This window comes from Felis catus, chromosome X (assembly GCF_018350175.1).
Source record: "Felis catus isolate Fca126 chromosome X, F.catus_Fca126_mat1.0, whole genome shotgun sequence".
Taxonomy (NCBI): domain Eukaryota; kingdom Metazoa; phylum Chordata; class Mammalia; order Carnivora; family Felidae; genus Felis; species Felis catus.
Genome location: NC_058386.1, coordinates 68,588,810 through 68,608,246, shown reverse-complemented (window position 1 = coordinate 68,608,246; position 19,437 = coordinate 68,588,810). Strand labels below are relative to the sequence as shown.

Sequence of the window (19,437 nt, the reverse complement as noted above, 5' to 3'; positions counted from 1 at the left end):
GTTGCTCATCCATCTATCAGGAGGCTCTTTCAGGACCCCTTCAATGGCGTGTGGGGTTGTGATCCAGATCTCCTGTCCTAGGGTCAGTTTATCTGAGTCCTTGACCAGGAGTGCTGTCACCGCAATAATTCTTAGGCATGGCGGCCAGCTGGCAGCCACTGGGTCTAGTTTCTTGGACAGGTAAGCCACCGGGCGGTTCCAGGGGCCTAAGGCTTGAGTTAGAACCCCTTTTGCTATTCCCTTATGTTCGTCTACACAGAGGTGGAAGGGCTTCGTAATGTCTGGTAGACCCAGGGCTGGGGCACTTAGGAGGGGCTTTTTTAACTGATTAAAGGCAGTTTCTTCTTTTTCAGCCCATTTAAATGTTTTCCCCTCTTTGGTAGCTTCATATAGGGGCCTGGCGATCTCAGCAAAACCTGGAACCCAGAGGCGGCAGTAGCCGGCTGATCCTAAGAATTCCCTTACTTCTCTTCGGGAGGTGGGAGTAGAGGTCTTTAGGACAGTTTCTTTTCTAGCATCTGATAACCACCGCTGTCCACCCTCCAAGATATATCCCAGGTAACTTACCCTCTCCCTGCATATTTGAGCCTTCTTCGCGGATGCCTGGTACCCTAAGGCCCCCAGGGTAGCCAGCAGGTCCTGGGTCCCTCACTCACAGTCTTTGGCCATGTTGGCAGCAATCAGGATGTCATCTACGTACTGTAGGAGGGTGAGGCCAGGGTGCTCCCTTCTGTACTCACCCAGGTCCTCCTGTAATGCCATGTCGAAGATGGTGGGTGAATTTTTGAATCCCTGAAGTAGCCGTGTCCAGGTGAGTTGCCCACTGTAGCCCTCCTCCGGATCATGCCACTCGAAGGCGAACAAGGGTTGGCTCTGGGGTGCCAACGGCAGACTGAAGAAGGCGTCCTTTAAATCTAGTACAGTATACCAGACCCTGGAGGGCGCCAAGGAGCTCAAGAGAGTATATGGGTTGGGAACAGTCGGGTGTATGTCCGTGACCCTCTTATTTACTTCCCGGAGGTCTTGTACCAGTCGGTAGTCATTTGTGTGAGGCTTTTTGACTGGCAGTAAGGGGGTGTTCCAGGGAGACTGGCAAGGAATTAGTACCCCTAGGCTTTGTAGTCTCCGGATGTGTGGCTGGATCCCCTTCAGGGCCTCCTGAGACATGGGGTATTGTTTGATCCTTACCGGACTTTCTCCTGGCTTGAGCTCTACCAGGACCGGGGTCCTGTGAGCAGCTAGTCCTATCCCCCCCCCCCCCGTCTCTGCCCAAACCGAGGGGAATTCTTGTAGCCATCTGTCTATATTATCCTCTCTTGGGAGTGCCTCCTGGTGGAGGCGGTATTCATCCTCCAGTTTCATGGTCAGGACCTGGATGGGGTGGCCCTTGCCATCGGTGACCTGAGGCCCCCCTTGTCTGAAAGTTATCTGAGCTCCAATCTTTGTCAGTAAGTCCCGTCCTAACAGCAGGTAGGGGCATTCTGGTATTACCATAAAGGAGTGGGATACCCAGACCATCCCCAAATCTACCATTCTTCGGGTAGTCCATGAATACTGGCTCATACCAGTTACCCCTTGTACCCAGGACTTCTTGCTGGCTAGTTTTCCTTGTGGGGTGCGGAGGACCGAATGTTGTGCTCCGGTGTCGATGAGGAAGTCAACAGGGGTCCCCTCCACTTTCAGAGTTACCCTGGGTTGGGGAGAGGGTCTGAACCCCGACTCCCTGATCACTCAGTTCATCTAGCTCTAGGACTTTTACTCCACCAGTCTTGCTTCCCTTCCCGCCGGCCCTTTTAGGACAACCTTGGGCCCAATGCTCTGTCTCTTTGCAGTATGCGCACTGATCTTTCTGCAGCCTCTGCTTCCCCCCCTTGGTGGTTCCTTTACCTTTTCTTGAGTCGTCTGCCAGCTGTCAGAGATGGCGGTCTCGTTCCTCAGGGAAGTCAGCAGTGGTAGCTAGCAGTATTCTGGCCAGGTCTCGAGTCTGCTTACTGCTGGCAACTGCCATAGCACGAACCTGCTTGTCCTCAGGAGGCTCCCGGTTATTATATACCTTTTCGGCTACCACCAGTAAGTCCTGCAGACTTTTTTCTCCTAGTCTGTTTTCTGTAATTTTCTCCTAATGTCTGTGGCCTATTGGTTTACAAAGGCCATGATAACAGCTGCCTTGCTTTCCGGAGCCTCTGGATCCATGGGGGTATAGGTACGGAATGCCTCCATGATCTGTTCTAAAAAGGCAGCCGAAGATTCATCTTTTTCCTGTTGTACATTTCTTACCTTGGCCAAATTGGTTGGCTTTCTAGCAGCCATTCGGAGACCCCCCCATTAGAGTCTGGCAGTAGACCCGGAGCCTCTCCTTACCTTCTGCCGTGTTGAAATCCCACTGGGGCTGAGTTAAGGGGAAGGAGGCATCTATCTGAGCCTGGTTGGTGGTGGGATTCCCATCTGTGCCCAGAACTAGTTTTTGGTCCCCATTGAGGATTCTTTTTCTTTCTTCAGTCGTGAACAGGACCTGCAAAAGCTGCTGGCAATCGTCCCACGTGGGCTGATGGGTAAAAAGAACAGAGTCTAATAAATCAATAAGCCCTGCCGGTTTCTCGGAAAACTTAGGATTCTGAGCTTTCCAATTGTAGAGGTCACTAGTGGCAAAAGGCCAATAGTGATGGGGCTGATTCCCCTCCGCGTCTGGGGGTCCGATGGCTCCCAGGGGCAGAATAGTGGAGTTGGCGGCGGAGGCGGAGTCGGATTGCTCCCTCTGAGCCCTTTGTCTGGTAAAGGGCAGGCTCCCAGTGGAGCCTTTCAGCCTTTAGCTCTCAGAACAGTGTCTGCCTCCCCCCGGGAGGGGGAGGATGGTGTTCTTCCGGCATTCTAGAGGGGTTATACGGGGGAGGAAAAATTAATTCTTCTTTATCCCCCCTTGTAGGACAGGGTAGAAGGGTGCTGAAGGCTGGGTAAGACTTTTCTTGTTTGCCTTCTTCTCTGTCCCCTGCAAGGCAAGAATGGGTTTTGGCTCCGGAGGGAGTGGGGCTAGGAAGGGCTTAAGCCAAGAGGGTGGGTAGAGGGGTAGTCTGAGTCTGTCCCATAACGTCCGTCCAGTAAGTCCACAGAACAAAACAGAGAAACACAGAAACAGACAAACAGAGGGCCCTTAGAAACAGTCTTCCAACCCCATGGAAGCAAAACTGAAAGCTAGCTCAGACCTTTGAGGGGATTCCACGTCCCTCCAAAACCAAAAGCTAGACGACGGCCTCACACCTACCAGTGGGAGCGACCTGCCTCCTCTCAGACCTTTGAGGGGATTCCATGTCCCTCCAAAAGGGAGGATTGGAACATCTTCTGAAACTCCCGGCCCGTGGTCCTCCAGTGCGTCCACTTAGACTGCGTCGGGCACTACCAGAATTCCAGAAATGAGCTCACACAGAAAAGACAGAACGAACAGACACTAACCGTGGCCAGTCAGGCTCTCCGGGTCAGGGGTCCCTCAGGAGTCTTGGGGATCCCAGGCCAAGCCCCCAAATGTTATGCCCAGAATTCATGATCCCCAAAGACCACCAGGGAACCCAGTCCAATGCAAAAGCAAAAGAGCCTTTATTTGAGCTAGCTCGAGCTCAATCCCCTACCTGCACCAATGCAGCAGTAAGATAGTGAGATATGGGCGGAGGGGGGGGGGAGCGAATTTCAAAAGCACAAAGGTTTTATTGGGGTCTAGGGGCAGTTGGTGAGGTAATGGCTGTGGCCTCAGCCGATTGGCTGAGGAAGGGTCGTGGTCCTGTTAAGCAGGTCGCTGGGCTTGTTTTGATTGGGAAGTTTGAACAGGTGAGCCGGAGGTTACTCAAGGGGAGGAGGCGTGGTCAAGGTGAAGGACATAGAACAAGATGGAGTTGGCCGGGGTAGGCCTGCCCTTTCAGATAAAACAAGAGGTTGATAGGATGACTTTTTTGTCTTTTCAATTAGCTATGCCAGAATAGTGTGGAAACAGTTTGAGTAGCTAGAGAGATGAAAAGAAAAGACATACCTAATGAATTGGTCAATGAGTTCATTTCTTTCCTGCCTTTGAGGACAGCCTGCTTTCTGTTACATCATCCTATCTGTATGCAAGTGTGAGTGTAGAAGGAGGGGAAGGTGGAGGGAGCAAGTTTACAGTTGTGAGTATGTCTATATACATGTATTAAATACTGTAGAGTTTTACCCAAAACCCAGCTGTCCTAGGATTTTCTCCCTTAAAGAGTTAAGCCACCTGGTAATGAGGCTCTTTTGATAGTTGAGCAAACAAGCCCCCTTGGAAGACATCCAAAATGAACCCATCTTATACTAAATACTCCTTGATAACAATTACTGTTGTTAAGGGAATCCAGTGTTCTAGCTAGTTATATAATGTTTGAATATGTATAAGTTTTATTCTCATATTTATGAAAGAAAGCATAGTGATCTATGTATTTTTTAACTGGAATGCACAAAGGTTTAATTTTGTGGATTCTGTTTATAGAAACAATAATCTAGTTTCATGCATATGATCCTCCCTACCCCCACCTTCTTAGAGATAGCAGAAGTTAACTGGATTTTGTTTGCATGACCTTATTCTCTTAAATGATCCCCTAATTTTAGAAATGTTCTACGAGCAGTGTTCTTAAGAAAAGGTACTTTTGGGGCACCTGGGTGGTTCAGTCAGCTAAGCGTCTGACTACAGCTCAGGTCATGATCTAGCAGTCCATGAGATCGAGCCCCGCATAGGGTTTTGTGCTGACAGCTCAGAGCCTGGAGCCTGTTTCAGATTCTGTGTCTCCCTCTCTCTCTGCTCCTCACCCACTCGTGCTCTGTCTCTCAATCTCTCTCTCAAAAATAAATAAAAATTTAAAAAATTCAAAAAGAAAAGGTACTTTTATTTCATCTTCATCTTATTAAAAAAACTCTTAATTGATTTCAAATATATTTTATATTCATTTTTCTTAATGCTTTAAAAATTAACATCTGTAAATGAGTAAGTTGGAGGCTATTACTATTTTTAAAATTACTATTTGGTGGCAAGTGTAATAAACGTTCTATCCTTTTATTTTACAGAATGGATGAGTGCAAGTGATACCAATTTACACTCTAGTGTTTTGCATCATTACTTTTCCTTCATTTGAAAACCTTCTGAAAGAGCCACATTTTTGGATTTTTAAATGTCAATTCATAGAAATAATTTCCACAATTTTTAGGTTCCATATGTCTTTAAAAATATGACAGGTGAAAAAAATACATTATTTTTTGGGGAAACTACGTTCTAACTTCTAATTATTTCCCACTAATCCATTTCCCCCTATTCTTTACCTCCCTCCTTACTAAAACAGATATTTTAAGTAAAAACAGAAATTTATGTTTCTATTTAAAGCCTACAAGCAATTTGGGGCACCTGGTTGGCTCAGTCAGTTAAGCATCTGACTTTGGCTCAGGTCATGATCTCGAGGTTTATGAGTTCAAGCCCCGCATCAGGCTCTGTGCTGAAAGCTTAGAGCCTGGAGCCTGCTTCGAATTCTGTGTTTCCCTCTCTCTCTGCTCCTTCCCCGCTCATGCTCTGTCTCTCTCTCTCCTTCAAAAATAAATAAAAACATTAACTTTTTTTTTAAAAAAGCCTACAAGCAATTAAAACAACAGTAGCATCCTGACTTGGGAACAAGGAGAATATCTGAATGCTAAATATTTCCAAGGAAACAGTGTTTGATTTTATTGAAGACTAACACAGCTCATGTACTAATGCAGGCAATAGTTTCCCTTAACCTTTTCTTTTTAAAGATAAGAAATCTATTCCCAGGATTAATATTTCTCTTCTTTTATTCTTGGGAAGATATATGCTGGAGGATAGTAATCTATTTACCTTTTGTTATGCATACAAAGAGCCACGCCCATATATACAATCAATGTCTACATACAAACATACACTTGATTCACATATTTGACTTTGTTTAAAGATCTGTAGCATCTAAATACTTGCTCTTTTCACATCCCACACCCTCCACACTCACCCTCTCCACAATCTATTCATTTTCTATTGTTCTGATCAGGTGATAGGGATGAAACTTTTACATTTACCTATTAAATATTATTCTTTTTTAACACACCAATTAAAGTTGGAGAGAAAGCCACTGCTATGAAGGCCTAAGAGAAACTAAGGCCAAAGCTGCTTTCCCTACAAAGGCTTTGGTTGGGAATGGGATGGTAGCAACTTCAATACAAAGAAAGTCCCAGGCAGAGGCACCAACATCCCCTGAATTTTAATGAAAATGTTATGTAAATGCTATAACAAGGTTAATAAAGAGGTCATCATAAAAGCCAAATAAGCCTTAGTTATATTTTAAGAGAAAGAAAAGAGGCGGTAAAGGAAACAAATCTCTCAAATATGTATAAAATATATTTATCAATAATACATAGTAAAAATATTGATAGTACAGATGTCTAGATCTATAAACTTATATAAGTATCTTCTAAAACATCTGTTTATGGCCCTGTCAAAAACTTTAGAGTACATTGCTAGTTGGTTTCTGTGTACTTTAATGAGAAAAGCTGTAACATTTTAATCAATTCAAAATTCATATAGGATATTGAAATAGAAAGAGGTTAGTTGGTATGAACAGAAAGAGAACCAACAAGTTTAAGACTATATGTTTTGTGATTGTAGGTACATCTCTATGAAATCAGTATTATTTATGGAGATATGCCAATGGGCATACAAAGAACATGTAGTATATTTCATACACAACACTGGCATGTGCATTGTGCGCGGTGCAGCTGTAAATAATCAGGCAATCGAAAAAATGCGGGATATTAGATGTGATCATTATTACTTATTAAAGTGATTAAACAATTTTTCTTTGCCTAACAAGAAACATTTCAGAACATGAGTTGAGAATGGTTTGGCTGTTGGAGAGTTGTAGTTAAACGTCTTGCCTATTGCTTGATAAAAATCTACGAAAACAAAAAGTTGGATAAGTCTTGGATACAAGACTATTGTCTTGTAGACAAAAGTTGGATACGTACAAAATCGTAAAACACAACTGCTTCTGATTTAGTAAATTACTCCTCGGCCATTACTCTGCTACAGATAATTGTTCCTTATTTTATGGAGGGCCTTGTGGCAAAATAATAGAGGTGAAGTGGTATATGGGAGTGGGAAGAAGAGTAATAAATTGAACTTTTCTTCCAAATGTCTCTGTGTAATGATTTTTTCTTTCCCCAAAGTCATATAGGAATGAATAGAATTCATCATTAGCGGGCAACACTAAGTGGACAACAGTTTATCGGAGTTTCTGAGCCCAAAGGGAACCTTAAGAAGGAGAGCACTTCTTACATTTAGTCATCTTTTCATCCTTCATCAGCTGAATGAGAGATCATCTACCAGAAGGTAATGGTCCCTGACCAGAAGAGGGGTGGTTGCATGGAAGCAAGATGAAAGCCTCAGCGAAGGTCTGGGTCCAGTTTCAGGAGGGGCTGTTTTAGAGAAAGGTCTGTCTGCTGGACTAGAGACAGATACTCCATTCAGAGAACATGAACAATATTGCAAGTCCTGAAATAACCCCCCTATCCCGCTGGGTTTCCCCAGGCCATTTCCCACCATTTGGGGTGTGTTTTGCTTGAGCATGGGCATGTGCAAGATAACAGGCCACGCTGTGAGTGTATGAAAGGCTAAAAGTCAGAGTGAGAGAATCAAGAATCAAAACAATGACTAATGATTTCTAACCTTAAGCAGAGCAGATGCAGTGCTCACCAGAAATGTGTCTCTATTTAAATGCTTCACTTCACACACCACACAATAAAGAAAGGAGGAAAGAAAGAAAACAACAACGATTTTTTTTGGAAAAATGTTTTATTTAAATGTTTTATTTTAAATCTTTTACGACAATAAAATATTGCGTCAATATAAACCCCTCGACTAAAACTGTTCACATCAAACATTACAGCGAATTGTTTTCTTTTTGACACCCGACTCATCTTTGAGTTTTCTTTTAAACATAATGCAGAATTTATTGAAAATAAATAATTGCTGGCAACTGCAATAGGCAATTTGAATAAAATAGTTGAAAAAGCAACTCTTAATGAAAATAGTGTTTATTATACATCAGTCACTAAATGAATAAACTAAATGATCTTTCTTTAAATTAATCACTTCAAAAACGTTTAATATACAAAACTGTACAGTTATAAAGTCGGCAGAAATATTTGGGTTAACTCAGGTTTGAACCAGAGCGCTTAACTGCGAAGAAAAAAAAAAAAATTCAAACCAAAAAACCCTAACAGTTGTAAAACACGAACTCAGTGAGGGAAAACAAAACAAACAAAAAAATCCCAGAACGAAAACCCATCTACCAACAGAATGCAGAGGCTTCACAAAAAAGAAAATGGGTCCGGGATTTGAATTAACACATGTTCTTCAACCTGCAGCTGAGGGAGACACAGTGCGGTGGACCAGAGGCCTGGAAGCCCGTACTAGCGCATCCTCCACAAGGAGTCCTGGGCTTTTTGGTCTTTAAGTAGTTTGAGGCTTTGTCTGCCAAAGCTGCACCTGAAGGCCAGGCCAGGCAGGCAGCCTAGGCATGCGGAGCCCCCAGCCAGGTCCCGCGGACTGTGTCTGGGTGTTGGGTGCTTGGCCGGCCCTGCACACGTGTCCTCATTAAGAATGAGGTGCCCTGTGGACCTGGCGTGTAGACAGGAGAGCTAGCAATAAAGCCAGAACAACTGTATATTTTTTGGATTTCTACACAGCCTAGAGAGATTTTATGTAGTTTTTGTTTTTGTAAATAGTAATAGGATACACGCATCTATCTACTCACACATTTCCACGCGCAGTCATGCACACACAGATTAAAAAACAGAAACAAACAAACAAACAAACAAAAACCCAGAAACCGAGCCGCCAGGGCGCTCGCTATCTAGCTTAATCATCGCTGTGGGCTTCTACCAGCTGTGCTTGTCTGGGACGCGGAGACAGCTTCCCGTGAAACCACTCTGAGACAGCGGTATGTATACACCGGAGAGGAGGTGGTACGAAGCTAGACCAGAATCCCTATGACCTTTGCCAATCATTTCATTGTCGTTCTGCACGGAGCAGAGAGCACCTGTCCACCACCCCACTTGCCATCCCTCCCCGATGGTTTCTCACTTGGAGAGCAGGTAGTGAACTGAAGGTGAACTGAATTGAGAGGCACTCAGTGAGTCTGTCGTCGCCAGCGTCTCGGGATAGTCGTCTCCAGCGAAAGCAAATATATGTGAATACAAAGTCCTTCGCCTACAAAGGCCAAGGTGGAGTCGCGCTAGTGGTCCTGGTGAGGCATGGGGCCCTTAGGGAGTTCTGAGTGAAGGCATTCCGGACTTCAGTAGGTGCGGAGGTCTCTTAGCACCGCAGGCTGATCTCTTTTGCCGGGTGCCACAGCCAAATCCTTTTATGGCACCCGGATCTGCGCTGTAGAAGCCTGCGAGGGCTCCACAGATCCGAGAGGGAGGGCGGAAAGCTTCAACATCGCCTCTCCTACTTCGCTGTGGTTTGCAAACCCAATAGGCTTGCCTATTCTGCCTATCCCAGGCATTGTACCCTCCAAAAAATTACATATATATCTCCAATACCATCATCAACAACTCTCTCCATTGTACCTCTTCTCTCCATGCAGATTTAGGATAGGGGGTGGATGGACGGGTGGACATCTCTTCCCCTCCTCCTTCCAGTCCCCCTGCCTTTTTTAAGCAATTAGAAAACCATCAGCTCAATGAAGGAATAATAATAATAGCAACAATAATGTGGAGTGGCCGATTAGATACAAATTATCTCACAAATATTGTGTACAGCTTGTAGTAAAACACCGCAGACATTTAGAAACGCTATAGAAGTTTTAAAAAATGCAAAACTAGTCTATTGTAAAACAGATTTCACCTGAAATACAGCTGCTATAACCAAGGCGCTGAAAGGTTATTCAGAGGCACACATCTGTTTTCCCACCCCCCCCTTCCCCATCCCTACCCCACCCCCACGTTACCCCACTCCTTGTTCATTAAAGAGAGGAGCAACCAAACAAACCTTACTCAAAGTAAACAATATGTTTTGATCAGCAGAAAAGGTTGGAGGAAACAGTCGCCCTGGCGGCAGGGTATGTGAGGTCCCCTCCTGAACTGCTTAACACTACTGTATATCAGCCTTGAGAAGCTGGAATGCGTGTGTGAGTGTGTTTCCTTTCTTAGTATAAGTTAGAATCCCCTATTGAAAAAAAAAAAAGGAAGAAAAAAGATGAGAGACTGAAGAGCCCTATCTTTATATCTAGCTATTGCTATCTCTCTAGATAGCAATAATAAAGCTGAAGTGAAAGGAAGAGAGTGGGAGAGAAAGAAATGCGCGCTGCTCCCAGTGCGGCCGGCCGCTTCCTTGCTTCCTGCAGTCAGAGATCGTGGCAGGACGTGTCTGTTTTCACGGTGTGTGAATAAACCTCATGTGGCTGCTGATCCCCTGGTGGAGTCATTCTTTTCTCTTTCTGTCTTCGATTACAGAACCAGACACGCACCACTTCTTTCTCCAACTGGAGGCTGTCTGCCAGCGAGGAAATCTCCTGCGCGGCAGGCTTGGGACACTTGAGGAAATGCGTTTCCAGTACGCCCTTGACACTCACCTCGATGGAGGTTCGCTTCTTGCGCTTGCGGCCCTGAGCAGCGATTTTGTCAATGCTGGTCGGGCTCCCAGTGGACGAATCAGCCTCCTCCAGCCACTTGTTCAGCAGCGGCTTCAGCTTGCACATGTTCTTGAAGCTCAGCTGCAAGGCCTCGAACCTGCAGATAGTGGTCTGTGAGAAAACGTTGCCGTACAGTGTGCCTAGCGCCAGCCCCACGTCGGCCTGCGTGAAGCCCAATTTGATTCTTCTTTGTTTGAACTGTTTGGCGAACTGTTCTAACTCATCCGAGGTTGGTGTCTCCTCGTCCGAGTGGTCCTGGCAGTGGTGCGAGCCTAGATCGCTGTGGTCTGGGGGATCCCGGAGCACTGGGTGTAGGCTCTGTGCGGAGGCGGAGGCCGGCGGTGGAGTGAGCCCTCCGTGCTCCAGCATGCCGCTCACAGTGAAGCCCGACTGGGAGTACACGTTAAGGGGTTGGCCGCTTGACGTGATGGACGGGTTCGGAGCCGGATTAGCCCCCCAGGCATTCGGATGGTTAGTGTGCGGAGAGTGGTGGGCGACGTGCGGTGAGCGGTGATGGATGATCGCACCCAGCTGTAGGTCTTCGCGTCCGGGCTTCACGTCCTGCTGGTCCAGAGGGTTGGCGGCCAGTGTGGAAGACCATGGGCCTCCATCGCCCAGACTGGTCACCCAATGATGCCCAAGAGGATGCCCATTGCTAGGAACTCCCTGCAAGTAATCACTTTGGACAAGTTTCTGAGGGTTTCGGAAAGGACTCCCCTGCTGCATCCCCGCAGAGTCCGCGTGGACTAGGGAGCTAGAACTGAGAATGCTGTAGGGATTCGAGGCAGCTGTGGCCATGGTCGGTGAGGATCCCCTACTAGTTATAATGTGGCAAAGGGAGCAGCTTCAGCCTTTGACATCTATGGTTGGGGGGGAGCCAAAGCCGCAAGAGCGAGTTACCGGCACATGTGGTGACCAATTGCAGCACATCTCGGCCTGGCCAGCCACGGGCTTGGCCAATGGCCGCACGGGAGGCTGGGCTAACTTTCCAAATTAGGCTGGCGAAGCTTTAGAGTTTCAGTGAGATCTGAGCAGGAAGTAAATCAATCTTTGGGCTCCATTGGTTGCCTGGAGCTGAGTGGCAGCAGCTCATTTGATTAACCCTTTCCCCCTCCCTCCCACCTCGGACTTCATGGACATTTGTAGGAGAGGGGGAAGTATCAAAGGAGAGTGTGTGCGTGTTTGGGGGGTTGGGGGAGATGGATAGGGGGTGAAGTAGAAAACTGGTTTTAGAATTCCTTTTGTATTATTTAGATTAATAGAAATCGTGAGAAAAATATTATATATATATACATATATAGTAAAATAGTATATATATGTAAATATTAGTATTTATATATATACTAAGAAAGCAATATAACCAGGTGAAATGTCATCTAGATTTTAATAGATTGTTTTTTTTTTTTTAATCAAATTCATTTAACATCCTGGGTTAGTTGTGTGCAGGGGACTGCAAACCAAAATCTTCCTACAAACTTTGAGCAAAGGGAATTAAGAACTACTTTGACTTGTTTTATTTATTTCACTTTATCATTTATGAGAAACTTGATACCAAGTTCAGAAAGCATCTAAGAAAGAGATGCCCAGCTTCTTCTGAAAATTTTGATTTAAGGCATGAAGAACTGGAAGATTTTGGGAAAATCTAATGTGATAAAAGTAAAATCTAATGTGATACTGGCAAAATTCATTTATTTTGAGGTTGGTCAATTGGATGACTTGCTTTTTATTACTACTCCATGTCAGCTCCCAACAGGGATCCCACAACTTCTTTCAGAGGCATTGCTTGCTGAAATGGGCAGCCATCCCTCATACTCACCTCAAACACTCATGGGACCAACTCTCATTAGGTACATAGGGAAATGTTCTTGACTAAGGCACCTGATGTTCCCTAGTAAAATTGTTGTTAACAGGCACTGCTTCCCCTCCCACTCCCGCTCCCAAACAAGCTGAAGTAAATAGGAATCCTTTAGTGTACCCTGAAAATTCAGAGAGAGAGAGAGAGAGAGAGAGAGAGAGAGAGAGAGAGAGGAGTGATAGCAGGCTGTTTGGCATTAAGTACCACTCCCCCAACACACATCCCTATCAGCTTGAAAGTGCTTTCAGCTTGGGAGGACAGGACTGTTTTCACATTTTCGTTAGAGGAAACAACGACAAGAAAGACTTGTACTCCTATGCATTTTATAAGTTAGGGGAAGGCAAGTCCCACTACTCCACAGCCTTGCTCAAAGGCGTTGCTTGTAAGCTGAATGCAAAGATTTTAGATTTGCTCTAGCTGAGAAAAGGCAACACGGGATACCCAGCTGGATTTCTGAATTAAAAAAAAAAATGACCTTCCATTGCATAATTTTGAAGGTAACCTAGCTGCATAATTATATTTGAACTTACAGAAGACAGCATCAGAGTTCCTTTATTGGTTTGAAATTCCATTAAATATATTGCAAGAGCTACTAGGTTTAGCTTGATTTAAATTTGCATACATTTTCATATATTTAGCAGAAATAAAAGGAGGCTTGCAGCTACCAGAAAGTCATTAAGGCATTAGTGTCTCTAAGAAGACAGATCTGAAGAAAATGCAAGAAAATGAGAAAAAAAAATAAAAACAAGGTGAGCTATTCTGCCATTACTTTATATAGATAAACAGCATCTATTTCCTGTGAAATGAGTAATTTCTTATGAGAGCAGATAGCGACAGGAGTTTATATTGGTAAATGTAAATTGTGTCTATTAAGCAGGAAAACCTGGGGTCTGGTTGAGATCTATTTCTTTCTTTCTCTCTCTTAAAAAAAAAAAAAGGATAACCACTTAGCAGTTATTGGTAGAGATGATAATTTGCCATCTTCTCCCCCTCTTCCTTCTCACTGAAATTGTGGTTTCCTTTACTGGTGTCCTGTTGTAAACGTTTATCTGCTTTTAATCTAGAAATTTATTTTTCCTTTCCGTCTCTTCCTCTGCCCCCCTCTTCTCTTCTCTTCTCTTCTCTTCTCTTCTCTTCTCTTCTCTTCTCTTCTCTTCTTTCTCTTCTCTTCTCTCCTCTTCTTTTCTCTTCTCCTCCTCTCTTCTCTTCAATAACCTCTTTTCTGTACTACCAACTAACTGTGTGTATCTTCCTTTGTAAGAATACAATCTCATTTGTATCCGAACTTTTGCTTCCTGAAGAAAAAAAGTACTTGTTAAAATCAAACAAAAATAAAAGTTTTCAGGTAATCTGTTAGGCTGTCTGTTTAAGGATCCATTGACTACGTTATGTCAGTTTAGAGGTCAGGGGGGAAACGCAACGAAAAAAACCATACAAGAAAAAGATAATGATCATTGCCATGTTGTTGTAATGGTGGGTTCCCCCACCCCCACCATCACAGCTGCATTTGGGTGAAGACTTACTAATATTAGTCTGGTCATTCAGGGGGTTAAGGTAATTATCAATTTAGAAGGCTTTTGCATGGACAAAAAAGGGGTTCCCTTTCCAATTCTGACTTGCATGAATTCTTATAATCAACTTTGCTCTAGCCCTTGCCCTCTACTCTGGGCAACCAATTTTTCCAGGCAAGCAAAAGGGGTTCAGACCATGCCCAGAGGCTGGGGAGGGGGCCGCTGTCACGGGAGAGGTAACTGTGCCCGGTGATAGGTTTCTCACACTTTTGTGCTGTGGTCTTTTAATGTAAGAATGCCTTCTGACAGGAGCAAAAACCAACATAGTCATCTTCCTTTTTTCTTTCTTTACCTTGTCATTTTTTTCTTCTTTCCCTTCTTCCCTCACTCTTTCCTTCCTTCCTTCCTTCCTTCCTTCCTTCCTTCCTTCCTTTCTTCCTTGTTAAAAATTAGTTCCCATGAATATGGATACTGCCTAATTCAGGTGCAGTCCCATCCTCTAGCAGCTGTGATAGAATTTTCTCTTGCATGTAAGATGTTTTGTTTTCTGAGGGAAATATCTGCATATAGTAAAATCTTCTTGCTGCTCTGACTAATCTACTGGAGAGGTTTTCTTCGCCCTCTCCTGTCAGTCTAACTTCCCAAGTGTAACAGATGCCGCTCTCAAGCGCTCCTTTCTGTGGCTTCTCTTTATTCGGCCTTGCATATTTCTCCCCATGATCTGGGTTTCCATAGAGAGAGGAATAAAAGGGGGGACCGTGGTCACAAATCCCCTGCCCCATGCAAAATAAAAGAGCCTCATTCAATAGACGACCCTGTCTGGACATGGGAGAGAAATAAGTACATGTGAAGCTACTGTTGCAAACAGCTGGTAACTTATTTTTCATAGATTTATTTTACCTTAAACTCAAAGTTACCACTGGTAACCTGGTCTCTTGGGTGGTTGGGCTAAATACACAGCTTGGAATTCTTTTCATCCTGATCTTGTCCATTAACAGGTCTTCAGATCTAATTTACCCCACTCCCTCTATGGCTATGGTTTGAAAATAATAATAGTTGCCCCAACCCTAGCAGGTTGGGATAGCTAAAACTCATCTTGGAGAGGAACCCAAGTTAGAAGTGGAGGAATTGTAATTTTATCGAGTCCACACACCTGCCTCCAGCAAGGTAGAACAGGTTTCAATCTCTTGCTAGAGCAGCACACAGCACAACCTTCATTCCTTCTTAGGTTACCTTCATATCCAAATTTGCCACTCCACCATACCAATCACTTTGCTTGTTTTCTAAGAGGGAAATTTCATTAATTGCTGAAAACATGTCAGATTGGTTTGATTTATTTGTATGTTTATTCATTTATTTGTAACCTGGGGTTTCACTGTGACTCTCATTCCTCACAATTTTAAAGATACATAACGACTCCTGAGTGTTTCCCCAGACATTCCCAGCCCCTTTGAAAGCAAGGAAGCACTCACAAAAGAAATTAAGCAGATTAATGTGGTTCAAATTGCACTTCTATGGAAGCATAGGAGTTTGGTTGCAGCTGGGCAGTCTGTGTCTAGGTTCGTTCAGAAATGGAGATTATGCCTCATGTAGATTTCATATATGAGTATAGATTATAAAACATTCTCATTATCTATACAAATTGGAGGATGGAAGGTGGTCTGTGGCTGATGAGAATTGGGGTGGGTGTCAGGAAAGGAGTCCAAAAGATCAGATTTGAATGTGTATAATATAGCATGAAGTTCTAGAGAGTAGGACGTGGTACATAGATATGACTTCAAGATTGAAAACCATCTTCAACACAAGTCCACTTTGGAAATAGGACTACTTAGATTGGTCTTGGTAGGAACAAGTACATATTTTTATCACCTTGGAACTCATAAGGGAAGGGAAACAAATGGACAGCTTCTGAAAACAACAGAAAAATAGGACTTTTTCTTGGTGTCTGTACTTTGGGTTCATTAGAGGTTCTCGGTGAGTCATAACTGCTCTTCAGAGCACCGGCCTACTGTAGCTCCTCTTACAGTAGTTGTTCCTCCTCTTCCTCCTCCTCCTCCTCCTCCTCCTCCTCTTTTTCTTCTTCTTCTTCTTCTTCTTCTTCTTCTTCTTCTTCTTCTTCATAAACTGTGTGGTGGAAGGTAAATGGGCTCATAATATTCTGGGAGAGAATCTTTAAAAAATTAGACAACATTAGCAGATATTAGCCAATACCAATTCAAGCTCAATTAGTTAAATATTTAGAACTATGTTGGCTTTCCTTGAACATGAGGAAAAGGATATTTAGAGTAAAGGGGAGGGGGAGGAGAGATAGCATACAGTGAATGTTGCAGCGGACACAGGGTAATTTAAAAATTAAAATATCCATCATGAAAAAATTTAATACATATACCTCAATCTTCGAGAGCACAAGACATTTACTAGCAAAATCTATTGTCAGTTGGGAAGTGCTGAGGAATTGTGTAGTTGGGGCTGCGGATAGGATGGTTAGAGGAAAGACAGGGACAATAGAGACCCTCACGGACAAATGGAAAGGGTGCTGGCTCCCACAGCTGTGTTGTCAAGGTCGCATTGATTCAGTCTCAGTTTCTCTTCTGAGGTCAATTCTTCCCTTGCCATTGCCATTGTCAGTGGGTGAACCCTGATCTTACAGGGTCCCAGGGAAAGAGCTCTACAGAGACAGAACTATTGTGCAGTACTCTGTATGGTTCTCATATTCCCGGCACCAGGATTTGGGGTATCTAGGAATCATTGTGGGTATTTTGCTGTTGTTTGTTTTGCACTTTAGACAGAGACTAGTTTTGAAGAGTCCAGTTGATGATTTTACAAAACACAGATCCCATGTGAAATTAGCTTTGTTTTTTTTAATGGAGTAGTGGAATATTTCCAAATTTAAACTGCAGTAGTGGTTTTTATCTTTATTTCGATTTTTTCTTAAAGTCAGAAATTGTGGGAGTATTAAAGAGGATAATATTATAGTTCCAGCTGTATGATTGATCAGAGGGAGTGTAGAGATAATCTATTATCTTAAACTCTGTATTCAGTATTCAAGATATCGATAAATTATGTAATTTTACATTAGACAGCTTTTATAAGTCACTTTTGTAGTTAAGAGAGATGCCCCAAATTGCAATACCCTTCCTTCTTCATGGATGGATTAAAGTTTTAACATGCTCAGATTTCATACATAACTGAGATCCTATTTTCCTTGCACGCTTGCAACCAACCCCCCTTTTCTTACTAAATAGTATTTATCTGAAATGGCTACCATTCTGTATCCCTGTGAGGTGAAAGGACTACAGGAAACTTGATTACAGATCAAATATGGGCTCATTCTAGGAAGAGACTTTTATTAAGTAACCTGCTGAGTATTCTGGGCTCACATTACTATTTCCAGGCCCCCAAGTGAGCAAGACACTATTATATTTGAAAATAAGCAAGCAACCAGATTTAACTTGCTATCTTAATTCAGAAATTTTGTTTTGGTTTGTTTTCCTGGAGGGATTCAGTAGGGAAGGAGGTTTATGATTGTTAGAAAAAATGTATATATACATATTCATATATGTATTACATATATGGGGTGGGTGTCAGGAAAGAAGTCCTGAAAATTACTCCAGGAAAGAAGTAATTCATATATGTATTACATATATGAATATGTATATTTATGTAAGAGAGAGAGAATGAGGTCTAGGGAAAGAGAAACATGTTTGAGGAAAAGTCCACTTTGCAAGGACATTTTTGACTCTCAATTTTTACAAGAATATTAGTACTTTCTCTGTTGTGATTTTTGTTGTGTTCACTATTGAGGAAATAGTGTAGGTTTCCTGAGTGCTATTAAAATCTCCATCTTCAGTAACTTTTTTTGAGCCCTCTCTGGCCGTTTACCTTACTCTCAACTGGGGGAATCAGTTTGGCTCCCCTGCTTGAAAACTAGATCTACTTGATCTAGTATTTTGGTTTCCAGCTGCTTATGAACACATGCCATCACATGTGTGCATTTTATATGCAAGAATTTTTTTGGAGTCTCTTTTTAACGTTCAAGCACTCAGGCATCCAACAAAAGAACCTAGCCCCTCAAGAGGTCTTTCTCCTTGGTGGGTCTGCTCCTCCCCTATGACCCTGTGGCTAGCCTGCTCTAAATTCTGGTGTTGTCAAGAACCCAAGTTTGTTTACTCCAATCTGCAGAAAATCAGGATCAGAGAGAATCAAGGAGCTGTGCCCAAAGCTCCGCACATGGCCTAGGCAGGACAGGGAGAAATCTGGGCAGCAACAGGATGACTCACCTTCAAGGTAACCTGGGTAAGATGCTCAAATGAAGCCCAAAGGTTGGAACTGACTTTAGCCTCTCAGATACATCTGCATAAAGGTGCCTGAGCCACAACAAGGGTGGGGGTGTTAAACTGAGAATTCCCATCTTAAGATAATTTGGTGAATGACAATCTTTTAAGCCAAATTGGTCCCATCCCAAAACTTAGGCAGCTAGCAAGAGGGGCTTATTTTGCCAGCTTCCTGGCTCCCATTGCTCTACCTTCCAGAGGCTCTTGTCCTCTATTTGAAGCAGGATCCCGGGGATAGAGGCAAGGCCTAATGAAGCTGGTTGGGAGTGGAAGGAGGGAGCAAGAATCTAGAAGAGCCAGCACCACGGCAGCTGTGTGAGCTTGGTAGCCTGCAGTAGTTTGTCTCTCAGGATTCCCTGGACCTGGCTAGCCTTGCTGAGCATCTTTGTCCCTGGGAAGCCTCTGCCCTTTATGTATGAGCCCCCTTGAACAATCCTAAGACATTGCTTCCCTCTGTAGTCCTGCACAAAGGTAATGTGCTGAAGGTAACCCTTTCTCAGGAGGCAAGGTCCAGCCCTTTCACTGACAAATGCTTTATGTTACCACAACTCTGATTCAGTGACACTCCCTCGGAAGGGTGTGTATGACAGCATCATCTCCATGAATCTTCTTGAGTGTGTGTGGGAAGATGAGAGTGGTGAAAGTCACCCTAAAATGTTTTGTCCAGACACTAAAATATTAATTCAGATCACTTTAAGGCCAGCAGGATTTAAACCTGCCTAAACCTCCTTAAAAATACCAAATTTCAAAAAAAAAAGAAAAGCAAATTTCCTTTTTTTTAACAATTGACAGGGGCCAGAGAAACCTTAGGTTTCTAAGGAAACATGGTTAGGGCAATCTAAATATCAACATTCAAATTTCTTTTATATATCCTAAATATTCATTTTAGCTTATTAAAATGATAATGAGAATGAGACTGTCTCCTTTCTTCTACCTATCCTCTTCTTACTACGTCTACTTTTGGAAAGAGATTGAGGTTCCTGTTTGCAGTAAAACTATAATTTAATTACTTCTGCACTCATTTTTATTTTTATTTATTTAAAAAAATAAGT

The 19,437-nt window shown here is 43.4% G+C and overlaps 2 protein-coding genes across 2 annotated transcripts; both read right to left on the bottom strand.

The window, feature by feature from the left end:
• Window positions 1–636: 636 nt before the first annotated feature.
• On the bottom strand, window positions 637–9,557 carry LOC123383275. The gene is made up of 5 exons (XM_045050382.1): window positions 9,423–9,557; window positions 9,134–9,259; window positions 8,462–8,688; window positions 7,589–7,659; window positions 637–1,643 (listed from the first exon to the last, which is right to left on the bottom strand). The coding sequence occupies exons 1-5, from the start codon at window positions 9,555–9,557 to the stop codon at window positions 649–651; spliced, it is 1,554 nt and encodes a 517-aa protein (XP_044906317.1). The 3' UTR covers window positions 637–648.
• Window positions 9,558–10,032: 475 nt separating this feature from the next.
• POU3F4 (POU class 3 homeobox 4) lies at window positions 10,033–11,673 on the bottom strand. Its single transcript, XM_004000681.5, has one exon. It carries the CDS (start codon window positions 11,481–11,483, stop codon window positions 10,398–10,400), a length of 1,086 nt encoding a protein of 361 aa, XP_004000730.1. The 5' UTR covers window positions 11,484–11,673; the 3' UTR covers window positions 10,033–10,397.
• Between the last annotated feature and the right edge of the window lie 7,764 nt (window positions 11,674–19,437).

Coding starts and splice junctions, on each gene's coding strand:
- LOC123383275 (XM_045050382.1), bottom strand. CDS start 9,557: ATGCCTGGGATAGGCAGAATAGGCAAGCCTATTGGGTTTGCAAACCAC. Junction 7,660..8,461: donor TCCTTGTGGAGGATGCGCTA/GTACGGGCTTCC, acceptor TCTGACTTTTAG/CCTTTCATACACTCACAGCG. Junction 1,644..7,588: donor AGCAAAACACACCCCAAATG/GTGGGAAATGGC, acceptor TCCTCATCGACA/CCGGAGCACAACATTCGGTC.
- POU3F4 (XM_004000681.5), bottom strand. CDS start 11,483: ATGGCCACAGCTGCCTCGAATCCCTACAGCATTCTCAGTTCTAGCTCC.